The 17,259-nt window shown below is 51.1% G+C and overlaps 1 protein-coding gene across 1 annotated transcript; it reads left to right on the top strand.

Annotated features, from left to right (window-relative positions):
• The first annotated feature begins 1,151 nt into the window (after nucleotides 1–1,151).
• On the top strand, nucleotides 1,152–4,542 carry LOC123091405 (serine/threonine-protein kinase-like protein CCR4). The gene has a single exon (XM_044512903.1). The coding sequence runs from the start codon at nucleotides 1,558–1,560 to the stop codon at nucleotides 3,916–3,918; it is 2,361 nt and encodes a 786-aa protein (XP_044368838.1). The 5' UTR covers nucleotides 1,152–1,557; the 3' UTR covers nucleotides 3,919–4,542.
• Nucleotides 4,543–17,259: the final 12,717 nt, after the last annotated feature.

Below are 17,259 nucleotides of genomic sequence, written 5' to 3'. Positions count from 1 at the left end.
CTCTGCTCGTGGCCGGATCCGCCGGACACACAAGGATGTCAGGGCCCAACATCCCTGTCCGCTGCTGTAGCAAGTGCGCAATCAACCAAGTCTATTTTCTGTGAGTTCCATTATGTGCAGTGCAGTTGCTTGCAATCTGGTTGCTCGACATGATGATTAACGAAGATAAAAAGGGACGTTTCTTGCAGGAGCCTCCGACTGAAGATGTCACGTTTCTTAACCTGTCAACCAACACAAGCAGTGACCAATTAGCCAAGTCCTATATGACCTTCGTCGCCCGTATTTATTGCGGCTGCCATGCATGCTGAACCAAGGCCACGTGCAACTAACGGTGACTGCGCGTGAGCGATCAGGCATCTGTTCAAATGGTTCAGTTCCATCATTTTACCTTTCAATCATGTCCGGGCTTGGTTCAAAAATGTCGACAGTCAAAGTTAGATAAATTTAGGACCAGAATATCCGGCCAACGTTAGAATTTTAGGCATGACAAATTGATCGTTTTTTATGATAAATTATGTTTGCCGAGGATGACAAGTTTAGTCAGTGAGCATAATAAATTTGTCTCGGTCAACTTTTTGCTAGAAATTTCCCTACTTGCAAACTAAATTTGCCACTCTCATGCCAATATAAATTGCCATAGAAAAATTCAATTTGGCTTGCCTACAAGTCTGACATCAGATTATTAGCATTCGCAAAAAAAAAGACATCAGATTATTAGCATTCCCGTGATTTTTTTAATGAAAATGTCACATGGGAGGAAAAAAAGTGAGTAGAGACCAGGCTAAAAAGGACCCATTCCATTCAAAGAAGAATTAACCACGCAGCATCCTGGATCGAGCCTACACCTGAACGTATGCAACCAATTATTGCCTACATATGAAAAAGGAACAAAGGTTATAAAAAAGTCAGATTGGATTCGTTAGCAAAGGCCTATCCTGATATTAGTGATCGATGATCGCTCATCACTCGCCCTCAAAGTGTTTTCTCTCAAGGGAGAAAATAAACCGGGCGGCAAGTGAGAAGGCACTATCATTTGTCCGGCATTGTTGCAGCCATCTCCATGCGGAGAGACGAAACCAAAAGGGAGTCTACCCGCGCTTTTCCCCAGTGGGCAGTGGAACATGTCAAACCGACCTGCTGCTGTTGTTAAGTAGATGGTGGTAGGTAGTTTTCCCTGGATGACACATCCTACAGGAAGCAAACAAGCCGGAGAGGAAGCAACCCACAATGCCCACATGCACCAGCACCGCCAGTGCTCCGCGCAATCCCGTCTCGGCGACATGATAAGCAACTCGTCTCCCATTTTGTTTCACACTTAGCCATTATCTTCTCCAGGAGGGGGCAGACACTCTAGGCCAGTGGCAAAGCTGGTGGGAATAGTTGGCAGAGCTCCGGTGAAATGAAATACTAGGATGAAGTAGGCGGCTAAGCTGGAGGGACTAGTGTGGCTGACAGAGCAAATTGCTCACCTGCTTGGCTGGCTGGCTGCTCTACCATGTCCATTTTCCGTCCGTCTCCTACTCTGCTCCACCGCTCCTACTCCTCCGCACGCGCGCGATGCGGCCGCCTCAGCTCTTCCTCGCCTTGCTCGTGGTGCCGCTGCTGCTGCGGCCGGGCGCGGCGTCCACGCTCTCCACGTTCGCCATGGCCAAGGCCAAGGAGACGACCATAGTGTGCGGGCTGCTGCCGTCCGCGGCGTCGCCGGCGCTGCTTGACCTCAACTGCACGGCGGCCGGCGGCGACCACCAGCGCCAGGAGACGTACCCCTCCACGCACCCCTTCTCCGCGCTGGCCGGCGGCGAGGACTTCCTCTGCGCCGTCGGCCCGTCCTCCGCGCGCGCCGACGCCGTCGACATGCGCTGGTGGGACCTGTCCAAGAACGCGAGCAGGTCCAAGAGGGTCTACCTCGGCCCGCCGCTCCGGGCGCTCGCCTCCAGCGGCTACCGCGTCTGCGGGGTGCTCTCCAGCGGCGAGCTCCATTGCTGGCGCTGGCGCGGGCTGGCCATCCCGACCGGGCTCCGGTTCGTCGCCGTTGCCGTGGGTAAGGGGTTCGTGTGCGGCATCGTCGCGGGCCCGCCCACGGCCACGCCTATCCGGTGCTTTGGGAACAAGACGGAGGATATCGAGGCCGTCACCGCCGCGCCGCAGGGCGGGAGCTACGACGTGGTCGTCGCGTGCGGCCAGCACGCGTGCGCGCTCTCCACGGGCGGGGGCCTCTCGTGCTGGGGTAGAGGCGCGCCGGCGCTCGACGGTGAGAACGCCACCGCTGGATACGCCGCGCTCGCGCTGGGCGAGACCGGCGTCTGCGGGCTGCGGACCAACGGTACCATCCGATGCTTCGGCGACGGCGTCGCTGCGCCGCCGGCGCCCCTCGCCGGCTTGCAGTACATCGACGTCCAGGCTCAGGGCGGCGCGTTCTGCGGCGTCCTCATGGCGAACTACTCCCTGGTGTGCTGGGGAGGCCACGAGTTCAACGCCACCAACCGCCTCGTCTTCGACCGCGTCCTGCCGGGCCCGTGCGTGCCCATGTCCTCGTGCCAATGCGGCGTCCTGCCGGGCTCGGCCAACCTCTGCGCCGGCGGCCGTTGCATCTGCGTGGACTGCGCTTTCGAGCTCAACGTCGCTGTCCCCAAGGCAGCGAACCCTGGAAAGGCCGGCGGCGGCAAGAGGAGAAAGATCATTATTTGGGCTGCCGTCGCGGCGGCTGCTTTGCTTGTGCTGGTGGTGGCATTGCAGTTCGCGCTGCTCCTATGGTGCCGCCGGCGGCGCCGCCGCAACAACAGCCCGGATGAGCTTGCCGCGATGCAGTCCCTGATGCCGCCACGGCTTGGGTCCAGCAGGAGCAAGGGGCCCGGCAGCGTGGTGGAGCATTTCACACTGGACACTCTACGCGCGGCGACGGAGGGGTTCGACGACAGCCGGCGGATCGGGTCAGGGAGCTTCGGGTCGGTGTACCGCGGCACGCTCCCGGACGGGCGGGAGGTGGCGATAAAACGTGCCGAGGATCACGCCAAGTCGTCGAGCTCGGCGGCGCGGCCGGCGCGCCGGCGCGACCGCGAGACAGCCTTCAACTCGGAGCTGATTGCTCTGGCGCGCGCCAACCACAAGAACATCGTGTGCTTGCTGGGGTGCTGCGCCGAGTCCGGCGAGCGCGTGCTGGTGTACGAGTTCATGATGAACGGCACCCTCCACGACCAGCTCCACGACCGCAGCCCCATGGCGGCGCCGGTGCTGTCGTGGCGCGGGCGGCTCACCATCGCGCTGGGCGCCGCGCGCGGCATCGAGTACATGCACGTCTACGCCGTGCCGCCCATCATCCACCGCGACATCAAGTCCGCCAACATCCTCATGGACGACTCGTGGACGGCCAAGATCGCCGACTTCGGGCTGTCCTCGGTCCTGGACCCCGCCGGCGACTGCGAGGACAACCCGCAGCAGCAGGAGCAGCAGCAGCAGCGGACGATCTACACCGGCGGCACGGTGGGGTACATGGACCCAGAGTACTACAGGCTGCAGCACCTGACGGACAAGAGCGACGTGTACAGCTTCGGCGTGGTGCTGCTGGAGCTCATGTCCGGCTGCCGCGTCGTGCAGCGGTACGCCGAGAGCGTGACCCCCAAGAACGTGGTGGACTTCACCGTGCCGCACATCCTCGCCGACGACGTCGCGCGCGTGCTCGACCCGCGCCTCCCCGCTCCGACGCCGCACGAGGCCGAGGCGCTGGCCTACGTCGGCTACCTCGCCGCCGACTGCGTGGGCCCCGTCGGCTGCGAGCGCCCGTCCATGACCGAGGTGGTGGACGCCCTGGAGCGCGCGCTCGCGGCCTGCTCGACGGCGCCGGTCTCCCGCTCCGGGACCGCCCGCCGCGTGCTGTCCCGCTCCGGCACGGACCAGTTTGACCTCACTGACACCGACTAGCGAGGCCGGCCGCCATTGACCGCCACGCACGCACGCACGCACCCAACGCTGCTGATGCGATGTCTGGATCCGCATTGCGTCAGCAGCCACTCGAGCCGAGGGGCCCAGGAAGCGACGCGAGTCGCCATTGGAACACACACAGTCGAGACGGAAAGCAATGCGAGAGGATGGAATCAGAAATGCGGAGAAGAAGCCAAAGCTGCGAGGATTCCTCCTCGAATTGACGGCCAATTTCGTGGCGAGCAGCTGATCTTGGCGATCGTGCTCCGGCCTAGTCAAATCAAGGAGCAGCGACCACTCGTTAACAACTCCACAGCGACGTCCCACCGGTTTCCGCTCGTCGTGCGTGCGTGCGTGCAGGTGAACCGGGGCAAAATGAGATGAGAAGACACGGCACCATGGAAAAAGGGAGGCATACATTTGCATTCTTTCTTACTTTTTCTTTGTTTATTTTCCTTGCGGCGTGCACGCCTCCATTTGTTCTTTACTCTTTTGTTGTTTCATTGGGCGTGGGAATTCTTTATTGATGTGTAATTGTGTATAGATTTTTCTTTCCGGGGGATAATTGTGTATAGGCTATACAAGATCAAAAGATTATTACAAAGCGTGGATTTTTTTTCTTTTTGTTCATGGTTCTCCTTTACTTTCGTCACGTAATTGCCCGTCCGTTGCAATGAGATGTAAATATTTCCTAAAATGCAATATTTGAAGTTTTAGACACGGCAAAACGAGAGTTGGGAACATGTCTGGTGCCGTGTCGGCACACGATATACAAACATAATGCGAAACAATTGAGTACATCCTTGAAAGGTCTAGCCGCTGATTTTTATATGGTCAAAAGGGAGGAAGGAAAGAAGAGGAAATCCCTTTTTCTTTTTCTTGGTAGTGCTCACCTTCGCATGCTGCTCACTTTCCAGTGATTCTCCCTTTCATAGATCACTTTGCCTGCCTACTCCAGATGCAAGGGGAGTAGTTAAACTCCTAGTCAGCTCACTGCTAATGGGAGAGCAACGGGTCGACCTTGTGTTTGCTGTTGACATAATGACATGGTATTGATTTTGCATTTTTGCTGCTTCTTTTCGGAACATCCGTGCTAAACCTGGGCAAACGTCGGGCCGGGCCGGGTTTTGGGCCGGGCTTGTAAAAGCCCGACCTTCATTTCTCAAGCCCAAGCCCGGCCCGAAGCCCGAAATACTCCATATTTTCAAGCCCGAGCCCGGCCCGAAGTCAAGCCCGAAGCCCGAAAGCCCGTCCCGAATGCTATTTTCTAGTACGTGCACGTGCAAGCCCGGCCCGAAGCCCGAAAGCCCGGCCCGAAGCCCGAAAGCCCGGCCCGAAATACAGGAAAATTGAAGCCCGAGCCCGGCCCGAACTATCTTTCGGGCTGCAAAACAAAGCCCGAGCCCGGCCCGAATGTCAAGCCCGGCCCGGCCCGGCCCAGGTTTTTCGGGCCGGGCTCGGGCCGGGTCGTCGGGCCGGGCTGCCCATGCCCGGGTTTAATCCGTGCCATCAAGGTGCAAGAGCAAAGCAATGGTTTTGTCAGAAACTGCGGATTCGTTCGTGCCTATGCACAACCACAATGAATGTTAGTACAATCACACGTGATACACCAAACAATTCATCTTTTTTTCCAACCGGGCTCACACCTCTTTCCATTAATTTTGCAATCAACGGAAATACATTGTACCAGTAGTTATCCAAGCCATCTATCCAAAATAAGACTGAAAGGGGAAGAGCGAGCTGGAGCATCGCCAGAAAACCCACCGCAAGATGACCCTAAAACGGATCAACCGCCATGGGGCAAAAACCTGACGACACTTACTAGCCTCTATCCTAACCAACAATGACAATAAAGCGAACCCTGGGAGGCTACCTAGCCTACACAGGGCAGAAAGCAGAAATTCTCCAAAATCATAGGACACTCCAGGACGGGCATCAAACCCCAGTGGACTGCAAAGCGAACAAGTTAGCCGATCTGTATCCCATCTTCATCTTTCAACATCATCACACCTCGCGATTGGTTCCTGTCCGCCAGAGCTGCTGCCACATACGCTAGTCTCTTCACGCCCGCCTGAAACTTCGATCTATCTTCTCCTTTTAGCAGCCCTGCCCAATACAACATAAAAGAACAAGCACTGAAAACAGCCTCCAAAGGAGAGCGAGCATTATACTTGTCAAAGGTAACTTTATTTCGGAGACACCAGATCCCCCAGCACAAAGCAGCAATAATCATCATGTAAAACTTTTTTCCTCCAGGGAAAAATTTATACAACCACGCCCAACTTTGCCATAGCGATCGTGGGCAACAGGATGCTCCAGCCGTGAGGCCCAACGTCCCCCAGATAGTTCTAGCAAGAGAACATGTAAAGAACAAATGGTTTGCAGTTTCTACACTGGTGCAGAAAGAACAAATAGGGTTCCCAGGCCAATTCCTCTTCCGTAAGTTATCCCGAGTCAACACAACATTTTGGAAAAGCTGCCACAAAAATATTTTGATTTTCAACGGAATGCTGGCTTTCCAGAGCCACTTATAGTTAGGGCCAGCTATATCTCTCTCCAACCACTCATACACAGATTTAGTGGTAAGCTTTTTGTTCTTGCACAGTTTCCAAAATACAGTGTCAGGGGTAGTGTTTAACGCATATTTTCTAGCCTCAGACACAACCCATTCCCATTGATCATAAATTTCCCCAAACAACCTGCGCCTGAAGCCCAGCTTATAGTTTTTTGCCACAAAATCCGCAACGGTCCCATCCTGATCCTAACATACACTGAACAGGATAGGGAATTTTTCGCAAAGGGCGCAGCATCTAACCATGGATCATGCCAAACCCTAGCCAAGTTACCACTATTAATCTTGACAGCTCTCCCCTCCATATATGTCTCACCAAACAATTCATCTAACCACCTAATCCCAATTGGACCCAGCCCCACGTCTCTCCACTCCTCAAGCCGCCCACAGAACGCCTCCCCATCCGTATGCATAAGAGCACCCAAGCTCGGCATTCCTGGAGCACCGATGGCAGTACTTGCTCAACCACTGAAGTGGCGTACCTATTGTGAGCATAAGAGCATCTACAACCGGACTTGACAGGCAATCCGACCACTCAAACGTCTGCGGACGCGACCTCAAAAAACGCATTCCACATTCGGATACCTCAAATTAGAAACTTCAAATCCATATTATTACATGCAACGTGAAACCTAATCTACGCAGAACTCGTCCGGTTCCGCTCAACGCTCGCCCAGCTCCGCCTTGGCCATGTCTGGCGGCCGGCTGCGCTCCTCAGAGTGTTGGTCCGGTCGCCGGCAAGGTAGGGTAGGGCATGGGACACGAGCTGGCTCACGGGACACAAGTCCCGCCGTCTCTCATGCCCTACTCTTCCTCGTCGGAGACCGGAACCCAAACGGTGCCGGTGGACGTCAGATCGATGATGGATCCGTCCGGGGACAAGCCGCCAACATCCACCATGATGCCGTTGTGGTGCCCGGACTGATGCACCATATGGGGCACCGGAGAATGCAACTCCGCCTCGCCGATGTTCGTCGTCGCCTCCCGCGCCTGATGCCTTGCACGACTTGCATGTCGTGACATGGCCTCGTAGGACGATGGTGCGTCCCCAATATCGGCGCGCCACCGAAGGGATGTGCGTCAGCCAGCGAGTTCGGACGCCAGACGGACCACACGGCCTCCGACGAGGCAGCTACGGCCGGCCTAGCGCCGAATCCATGCCCCATTTGGGCGGACGCGATGGATTCCCGACGGATGCATTCCGAGCACAGCCATCCACGAGCCTCCTCCCAGGCGCGGCGGAGCGCAAGCTGGACGACCATCTCCTCCTCGAGGCTGCATGGGATGAGCTCGGGGTCGACGGATGCTGGAGACAACCGGAAGTAGCCGGAGACGAGCTTGGGTGGCAGAGGGGAGTGAAGGGGACGGGAGTGAAGTGGCTAGGGTTTGGTCCGGCAAGCGGATGGGGAGGATTTTATGTGGGGTCGGGTGGGCCAGCGTGGGCCAGGTCCGACGTGGCGGGCGTGCCCGGGCGCACCCAGGCGCCCTCATATCCGTCCCATATTTGGGCTGAATATGGGGGGTGTCGTGGGAACGGATCTGACAGTAGAGAAAGGGGGTATGTAGGAGAGGGCCGAGTCCTAGCTACGACAAGGTTGTACACTTAGTTTTACGAGTTCAGACCCCTCGCGGAGAAGGTAACAACCCTACGTCCCGGTGCCTCGGAGGCTTGTAGATTGGAGTATGAAGTTAACGGGGGTGCGAACCCTTGTGCCAGAGGGGAGGGTGGCTTATATAGAGTGCGCCGGCCCCTGGCAGCCCTCGGTTACTCAAGGGTTCAATGAGGGAGTAAAGTCATGAACGTTTTTGGTAACGCCCATATTTAATGATCTTTATGGTGGCGGAGTGAATGACCGACCGTTGCTATCTACAGGCGACCTTAGGCCTTCTGTCTTCTGAGTTGATTCTTGTCTTTCGGGTGAGATAACGATGGTCGAGTGGAATTGAGGTATCCGAGTGGAATCGTCTGTCGAGTGGATTGCACTTCAAGAGGATTTCAGTCAGTATCTTATGTTTGACTTTGTAGGTCTTAGCCTCTTATATGATGTACTTGGGAAGGGCATATAGGTCAGGCCTAGGACCCTACCCTAGGTACATGTCACCGTCATTAGCCCCCGAATGGATCGAGGTCCGAGTGAAGAAGGGTTAAAACTGTCTTTGGCCCGACTGAATGTCCCAGAGACACTTTCTCAGGAGCACCTGACAGCAAGCTTGATATTTAATCCTTCGTTAGTTGCCTTGATCGATTCTGAGTTCTGGAATTTCTAAGCGAAATACGTAGCACGGTTCTGAGCAGATTGGATATGGGTATCTTTGGTGCGATCGACTGATTTGCCATGTCCGGATTTCGCGAGATTTGAATTTTGGAGAAGCGCACGGGTCGGGGCACAACGCAGTAAGCGGGGCAAGTGAGAGGGACTCCTCGATCCTCGTGCCACCTTTTTTGCCACATATCGAGCGGGCGCCAGTTGCGGGATGCGCTGAGATTGCGCGGGCCCACAAGTCAACCACTCGGTCGTGAAGCCATATAAGGTGACACTGCCGATGCGTTGAACAGTGCCTGCCATTTTCCCCCTTCTCCTCTGCTTCTCCGCCTAGCTCTCTCCAATGCAACGCTGCCTCGCTCGAATCCGCCGACCACCACAGCAATGGCGAAGGACAAAACCAGGGCTCTGGAGCGCGCGAAGAAGACAATGGCCAAGGGAAAGAAGATGGCGAAGGGGTCGACCTCGCGGTCCGCCCTGCCGCTAGGTTGGATCCAAGGGGACGGGATCCCCTCCTCCGTCTCGGGGGAGGATCTGGAGAATCTCGTCACCGATGGCTTGCTTGTAGAGGGATCTTGGAGGCTGCCGGAGGGGGATTCGGAGGCCGCGCCTCATGATGGCGAACGAGTCCTCCTCGCGATGCACATTGAAAGAGGTTTCTCACTGCCCCAACGTCCATTCTTCTGAGGTTTCTTGAATTTCTTCGGTTCTTAGATCCACCACTTTCCTCCCAACACTATCTCATATCTTGCCGCATTCGTTTCAATGTGTGAGAATTTCCTGGGATGTACACACTAGGGATTGCTCAAGCACATTTTCACTTGCCGATCTCAATCGGTGAAGAAAGCTAATCCGACTGACGAGAGGATGCGCGTGATCCACATGTGTGGGGGGTTAGGAATCCAGATGAGGGGTAGGCGCTCCTTTCCTCCTATGACCTTTCCTAAATCTGTTAGAGGGTGGCAGTCGACCTAGTTCTATTGCAAGGATGTCCCAACTCCGGATCAGTCGACTGGTCTTCCTCCTTTCTCTCTGGAGAGACTCCACGCCCCTCACTCATTGACTGTAGAAGAACACGAGAATGGCGAGGTGGCCATCCTAGTCAAAGCATTCGTGGCACTAATCCAGAGCGGAGTTACAGGCATGGATTTGATGGAGGTGTTTCTCAGTCGACGCATCCAGCCCTTGCAATCTCACGACCACCCCATGTGGATGTACTCGGGCCCAGAAGACACCGCTCTAACCCACCCGGAGGAGGTCGGAGAGGAGATGATGGCGCAGTGGCTTCGAAGCATCACCGGGAACAAGGACAGCTCACGCGGAGCAAAACGGATCTTGCCATTCGATGCTGAACATCCTCCAGGAGAGGTCTGGCCTGACTTTGTCGAGTGTTTTTCCTTTTATCTTTCAATGTGCAGCTGTACTGGAGCCCGATTGATCTGTGTGATCTGTGTAAGGTGTTCACAAAGATGTACTCGCCCATGTCAAACAGAGAACCGCACCTCAGAGGAGCAGAGAGCAAGGGCAGTGACGATATGGAGTATGCAGACGACAACGACGATGACAGTGATGACTCTGACGATGATGAGGAGGTCGAGTCACCACCACGCACTAAGTGACGCACCAAGCAATCACAAGACTCTGTAGTAGACCAAGGCAAGGCAGCGATGTAGAGTGCAAGGACTCTAAAGCGCACTCGGACGTCGACTCCTGACCCGTCGGAGAAAGCTACCAAGCAAGCCAAGGTCAATCCTCCTAAGCCTCAGAAGGCTCTGCCCATGATCAAAGTCGTTGTGCCTATTGCTTCGGTGTAAGTATCTCTTCTTATTTTCCTCTTTGCTGTTGCAGACCTTCTTTCTTGTTTGACCGAGTGTGATTCTGGGTGTCCAGGGCTGCTACTTCTGGGACGTCCCTTATGGACATTGATAACGAGACCGCAGACGCGGAGACTGTAGACGTGGCCACTTCTCAAGCAGGTAATATCACTTCACACCTTGTCGGTTGAAACCTTACTGTTGATTGAAATCTACTATCGATTGAAATCTTACTGTCGAGTGATTACAGTGCCAACAGATGTTATCCAACTTCAAGACGACGACAAAGAGGAGCCTCCAAGGAATGAAGGAGGAAAAGGCAGTGCCTCAACCACCTCATGGAACCTAGCCCGGAGGGTGTCTTCTAGTCAGACGTCTCATCCGCCGCCCAAACCTGTTGTTCAAGAAATTGGCAGTTCGTCTCGAGTTGGTGTCTCCTTTGCTGACCGCTTGTCGACTGTCCAGCCTTCGATGTTGACTGGACAGACTCAAACGCTGATCCCTCCAGCTGTACCACCAACTCCTGCACCGAGTGGATTTGGTCTTCATCATGTCCTGGAGGACCAGACAGGAGCTGCCATGGAAGCTATGATCCATGCAGGTTTGATGATGGAGCGGCTGAAAGAGGTGTACGATTCTAGCAAGGCTGCTTATGATGCCAGTTCTCCCCTTCAGGCTAACGTTCGAGTAAGTGCGATTGTAAGTTGATTTCTGATTGGATTTTCTTTGTCTTGAATCAGTACACCCACTGGGTGTTTTCATTCGCTGCGTAGCTCTTCTTCTACTCGAGTCGGTCAGGCTGTGTCGAGTGGGGTGTTTGGTCCAGTGGGGGCACACTGAGTGCGCCACTGGGTGTAGTCCCCAAGACCCTCATCGAATGTTTGATTCGGCAGGGGTCTTAGAATATGTTTGTTTGCAGCTCTTCACTCGGTCCGGCCAGGCCGCGCCGAGTGGGTATCTGATCCAGTGGGGGCACGCTGAGTACACCCACTGGGTGTAGTCCCGGAGACCGCAGTCGACTACGGGCAGTCGGCGGGGCTTTGAGAACAAGGGATATTTTGGCTCTTCCACTCGGTTCGGTCGGGCCATACCAAGTGAGCAATTATTCTAGTGAGGGCACGCTGAGTGCACCCACTGGGTGTAGTCCCCGAGACATAGTCGTCTGTGAGCAGTCGGCAGGGGTCTGAGAACACATTTGTTTTATAAGAACACTTTGGACTTGATCTTCTCCACTTGAAGTGGAGGGTCCTTGCTTTTGTCAACGGAATTCTCTTTTTCTTGACTTCAGAAATCTAGTGGACTTGTAACTCAATATGCTTCCCTGGAGAAGGAAAAGATCCAACTCCAGCTCGAGCTGGAACTTGCCAAGAAGAACTTGAAGGATGCACAGGCTGAAGTGAAGACCATGGGAGGTAATACTTTGCTGACTGAAAGCTTTGCAATTTCTTCCTTTCTGTCCTATGAACCGAGTGATTTCGCTCGAACAGATGTGCATAGTGAAAACCGTCAACTCCAAGCACGACTGAAGAATATTATTTCTTTAGACACTATGAAGCAGGCACTGGAGAGGAAGGATACTGAACTTGCAGGAGCGCAAAAGGTGGGATGGGAGAAGACTGAAGCGGCTGAGAGAAAGCTCGCTTCAGTCGACAAACTTGAAAAGGATAATGCGGCTCTAAAGACTACCGTTGAGGAGGTGAAGAAGGAGGCCGCTCAGCTGAAGGAGGAGAAGGTCATCTTGACGGACAAGGTGGACCAGCTCACTCGAAAGAGGGACAAGCTGGAGGCTTACTTGGGGGGCCTTGCAAAGAAAATGTACATCATGCTCGAAGGTATCCTTCCTCGTTCGAGTGAATCCAAAAAACTTCCATACAATATTGCTCCTGACTCGTATTTTCCCTCCTTGTGCAGAGTTCTGTTAGAATTTTGAGCAGGAGACCGACCGAAACGAACCAGGCCTGGACCCCACGAAGTCACTCGTCAAGGATGAAGCTTCCATGAACGTACCCCGACTCAAAGCTCGGCTCGACAGTGTCTTGGGGTATATTGCTCGACTGAAGGTGGCATTGTCAAGGATAGACCAAGAACTGTGGCCAGAGGACAAACTTTAGAATGATCTCAAGTCTCTGATGACTCGACTCAATGATGTCCCGAGTCAAGTGCAGGCGTGGAAGAAATTAGCTGCTAGCTGTGGAGCCGACGTGGCCCTCTCACTCGTCAGAGTCCATTGCAAGGATGCCAAAGAAGAGAAGCTGAAGGCTCTCCAAGTGGCGAATACGAAGAAACTCCAATTCGAATCCTTTATGGAGACTTTCATTGAAGCTGCAACTCGCATAGCTGACGACATCGACTAGGACACTTTCGTCGAGCCAGTGAGCCCTCCTCCTGCCGAGTGAATGAAAACTTGTAATGGTTTGAATTTATTTGCCACGGGATGCCGAGTGATCCTGTAATAGTTAAACTACTTCGGGCTTGACGTCCGAATACTTTTGCTTGCGGTTCCGAACTTGAAGGTTTTATCTGAACTTGGTAGATTTATCCGAATATTGCTTTTCTGCTTACAGAGTGCTTAATGTGAATACTTAGGCGAAACTGGTTCGCGGCTAAGCCTCCTTGTGGGAGGATTGTTCTCCACTCGCAGTAGTTTTTTTAACTTAGGCGAAACTGGTTCGCGGCTAAGCCTCCTAGTGGGAGGATTGCTCTCCACTTGGAGTAGGTTTTTTAGCTTAGGCGAAACTGGTTCGTCGCTAAGCCTACGAGTGGGAGGATTGCTCTTCACTCGGAGTAGGTTTTTAACTTAGGAAAAACTGGTTCGCGGCTAAGCCCCCGAGTGAGAGGATTGCTCTGACTCGGAGTAGATTTTTAACTTAGGCGAAATTAGTTCGCGGCTAAGCCCCCGAGTGGGAGGATTGCTCTCACTCGGAGTAGTTTTTTTAACTTAGGCGAAACTGGTTCGCGGCTTGCTACGTCTTGAGCTTGCGTTGGTTTTCCTTGAAGAGGAAAGGGTGATGCAGCAGAGTGGCGTAAGTATTTCCCTCAGTTTTTGAGAACCAAGGTATCAATCCAGTAGGAGGCTCCTCAACAAGTCCCACGAACCTACACAAACAAACAAAGAACTCGGAACCAACGCAATAAAGGGGTTGTCAATCCCTTCATGGCCACTTGCGAAAGTGAGATCTGATAGAGATAGTATGATAAGATAAATATATTTTTGGTATTTTATAATATAGATGCAAAAAGTAAAGATGCAAATAAAAGTAGATTGGAAGCAATATGATAAGAGATAGACCCGGGGGCCATAGGTTTCACTAGAGGCTTCTCTCGAGATAGCATAAGTATTACGGTGGGTGAACAAATTACTGTCGAGCAATTGATAGAAAAGCGAATAATTATGAGATTATCTAGGCATGATCATGTATATAGGCATCACGTCCGCAACAAGTAGACCGACTCCTACCTGCATCTACTACTATTACTCCACACATCGACTGACTCCTGCCTGCATCTAGAGTATTAAGTTCACAAAGAACAGAGTAACACATTAAGCAAGATGACATGATGTAGAGGGATAAACTCAAGCAATATGATATAAACCCCATCTTTTTATCCTCGATGGCAACAATACAATATGTGCCTTGCAACCCTTTCTGTCACTGGGTAAGGACACTGCAAGATTGAACCCAAAGCTAAGCACTTCTCCCATGGCAAGAAAGATCAATCTAGTAGGCCAAACCAAACTGATAATTCGAAGAGACTTGCAAAAATAACTCAATCATACATAAAAGAATTTAGAGAAGATTCAAATATTATTCATAGATAAACTTGATCATAAACCCACAATTCATCGGATCTCGACAAACACACCGCAAAAAGAGATTACATCAAATAGATCTCCACAAGAGAGGGGGAGAACATTGTATTGAGATCCAAAAAGAGAGAAGAAGCCATCTAGCTAATAACTATGGACCCGTAGGTCTCTGGTAAACTACTCACAACTCATCGGAAGGGCTATGGTGTTGATGTAGAAGCCCTCCGTGGTCGATTCCCCATCCGGCAGAGTGCCGGCAAAGGCTCCAAGATGAGATCTCGCGGATACAGAAGGTTACGGCGGTGGAAATTGTGTTTCGGGTGCTCCTTGGATGTTTTCGGGGTACTTAGGCTTATATAGGAGGAAGAAGTACGTCGGTGGACGCCCGAGGGGCCCATGAGACAGGGGGCGCGCCTTTGGGGGGGCGCCCTCCTATCTCGTGGAGGCCCCGGCTGCTTCTTGACTTGCACTCCAAGTCCTCTGGATCACGTTCGTTCCAAAAACCACGCTCCCGAAAGTTTCATTCCGTTTGGACTCTGTTTGATATTCCTTTTCTTCGAAATACTGAAATAGGCAAAAAAACAGCAATACGAGCTGGGCCTCCGGTTAGTAGGTTAGTCCCAAAAATGATATAAATGTGTTAAATAAAGCCCATAAACATCCAAAATGGGTAATATAATAGCATGGAACAATAAAAAATTATAGAAACATTGGAGACGTATCAAGCATCCCCAAGCTTAATTCCTGCTCGTCCTCGAGTAGGTAAATGATAAAAAGAGAATTTTTGATGTGGAATGCTACCTAGCATAATTCTCAATGTAATTTTCTTTATTGTGGCATGAATGTTCAGATCCAAATGATTCAAAATAAAAGTTCATATTGATAAAAGAAATAGTAACACTTCAAGCATACTAATCAAATCAATCATGTCTTCTCAAAATAACATGGCAAAAGAAAGTTCATCCCTACAAAATCATATAGTTAGGCTATGCTTCATTTTCGTCACACAAAGATGTTCCCAACTTCTATACCCCTGATGACAAGCCAAGCAATTGTTTCATACTTAAATAATCTCAAATTGTTTCAACCTTCACGCAATACATGAGCGTGAGACATGGATATAGCACTATGGGTGGAATAGAATATGATGATGGGGATTGTGTGGAGAAGACAAAAAAGGAGAAAGTCTCACATTGACGAGGATAATCAACGGGCTATGGAAATGCCCATCAATTGATGTCAACATGAGGAGTAGGGATTGCCATGCAATGGATGCACTAGAGCTATAAATAAATGCTCAACAAAAGAAAACTAGTGGGTGTGCATCCAACTTGCTTGCTCACGAAGACCTAGGGTATTTGAGGAAGCCCATCGTAAGAATATACAAGCCAAGTTCTATAATGAAAAATTCCCACTAGTATGAAAAAGACAACTTATGAGACTCTCTACATGAAAAACATGGTGCTACTTTGAAGCATAATATACGAGACTCCTACATAAAGAACAAAGTGCTACTTTGAAGCACAAGTGTGGAAAAAGAGATAGTAGCATTGCCCCTTTATTTATTTTCTTTTTTTTCTTTTCCTTTTTTTTCCTTTTTTTGGGCCTTTCTTTTTTTCTTTTGGCCTTTATTTTTTTTCTTTTTTTTCTTTGGGCAATGCTCTAAAAATGATGATCATCACACTTCTATTGATTACAACATATGAATTACAACTCAAAACTAGAACAAGATATGACTATATGAATGCCTCCGGCGGTGTACCGGGATGGTGCAATGAATCAAGAGTGACATGTATGAAAAATAATGCATGGTGGCCTTGCCACAAATACGATGTCAACTACATGATCATGCAATGGCAATATGACAAAAGTAATGTATGTCATGATGATGATAAACGGAACGGTGGAAAGTTGCATGGCAATATATCTCGGAATGGCTATGGAAATGCCATAATAGGTAGGTATGGTGGCTGTTTTGAGGAAGATATAAGGAGGTTTATGTGTGATAGAGCGTATCGTATCACGGGGTTTGGATGCACTAGCGAAGTTTGCACCAACTCTCAAGGTGAGAAAGGGCAATGCACGGTACCGAAGAGGCTAGCAATGGTGGAAAGGTAAAAGTGCGTATAATCCATGGACTCAACATTAGTCAAAAGAACTCAGATACTTATTGCAAAAATTTAGAAGTCATCAAAAATCAAGCACTACGCGCATGCTCCTAGGGGGATAGATTGGTAGGAAAAGACCATCGCTCGTCCCCGACCACCACTCATAAGGATGCACAAGCCAGGTACACTTCATGTTTCAAATTTGTTACACACCTTTAACCATACGTGCATGCTACGGGACTTGCTAACTTCAACACAAGCATTCTTTAAATTCATAATCACCCAACTAGCATGACTTTAATATCACTGCCTCCCTATCTCAAAACAATTATCAAGTATCAAATTGATCATAGCATCCAATTCACTTCCTATGATAGTTTTTATTATACCCAACTTGGATGCCTACCATTCTAGGACAAATTTATAACCATAGAAAATACCATGCTGTTCTAAAAGACTCTCAAAAAGATATAAGTGAAGCATGAGAGACTAGAAATTTATACAAAATAATTCACCACCGTGCTCTAAAAGGTATAACTGAAGCACTAGAGCAAAAACTATCAAGCTCAAAAAGATATAAGTGAAGCACAAAGAGTATTCTAGCAAATTCTAATAAAATAGGCTTCTCCCAAAAGGTGTGTACAGCAAGGATGATTGTGGTAAACTAAAAAGCAAAGACTAATATAATACACGATGCTCCAAGCAAAACACATATCATGTGGCGAATAAAAATATAGCTCCAAGTAAAGTTACCAATGAAGACGAAAGAGGGGAT

Source organism: Triticum aestivum, chromosome 4B, assembly GCF_018294505.1.
Source record: "Triticum aestivum cultivar Chinese Spring chromosome 4B, IWGSC CS RefSeq v2.1, whole genome shotgun sequence".
In the NCBI taxonomy this organism is placed as follows: domain Eukaryota; kingdom Viridiplantae; phylum Streptophyta; class Magnoliopsida; order Poales; family Poaceae; genus Triticum; species Triticum aestivum.
The sequence above is the reverse complement of the archived record's forward strand: the minus strand, read 5'-3'. Positions and strand labels throughout refer to the sequence as shown.

Bases quoted from the DNA above. Each gene is read 5' to 3' on its own strand.
- LOC123091405 (XM_044512903.1), top strand. From the start codon at position 1,558: ATGCGGCCGCCTCAGCTCTTCCTCGCCTTGCTCGTGGTGCCGCTGCTG.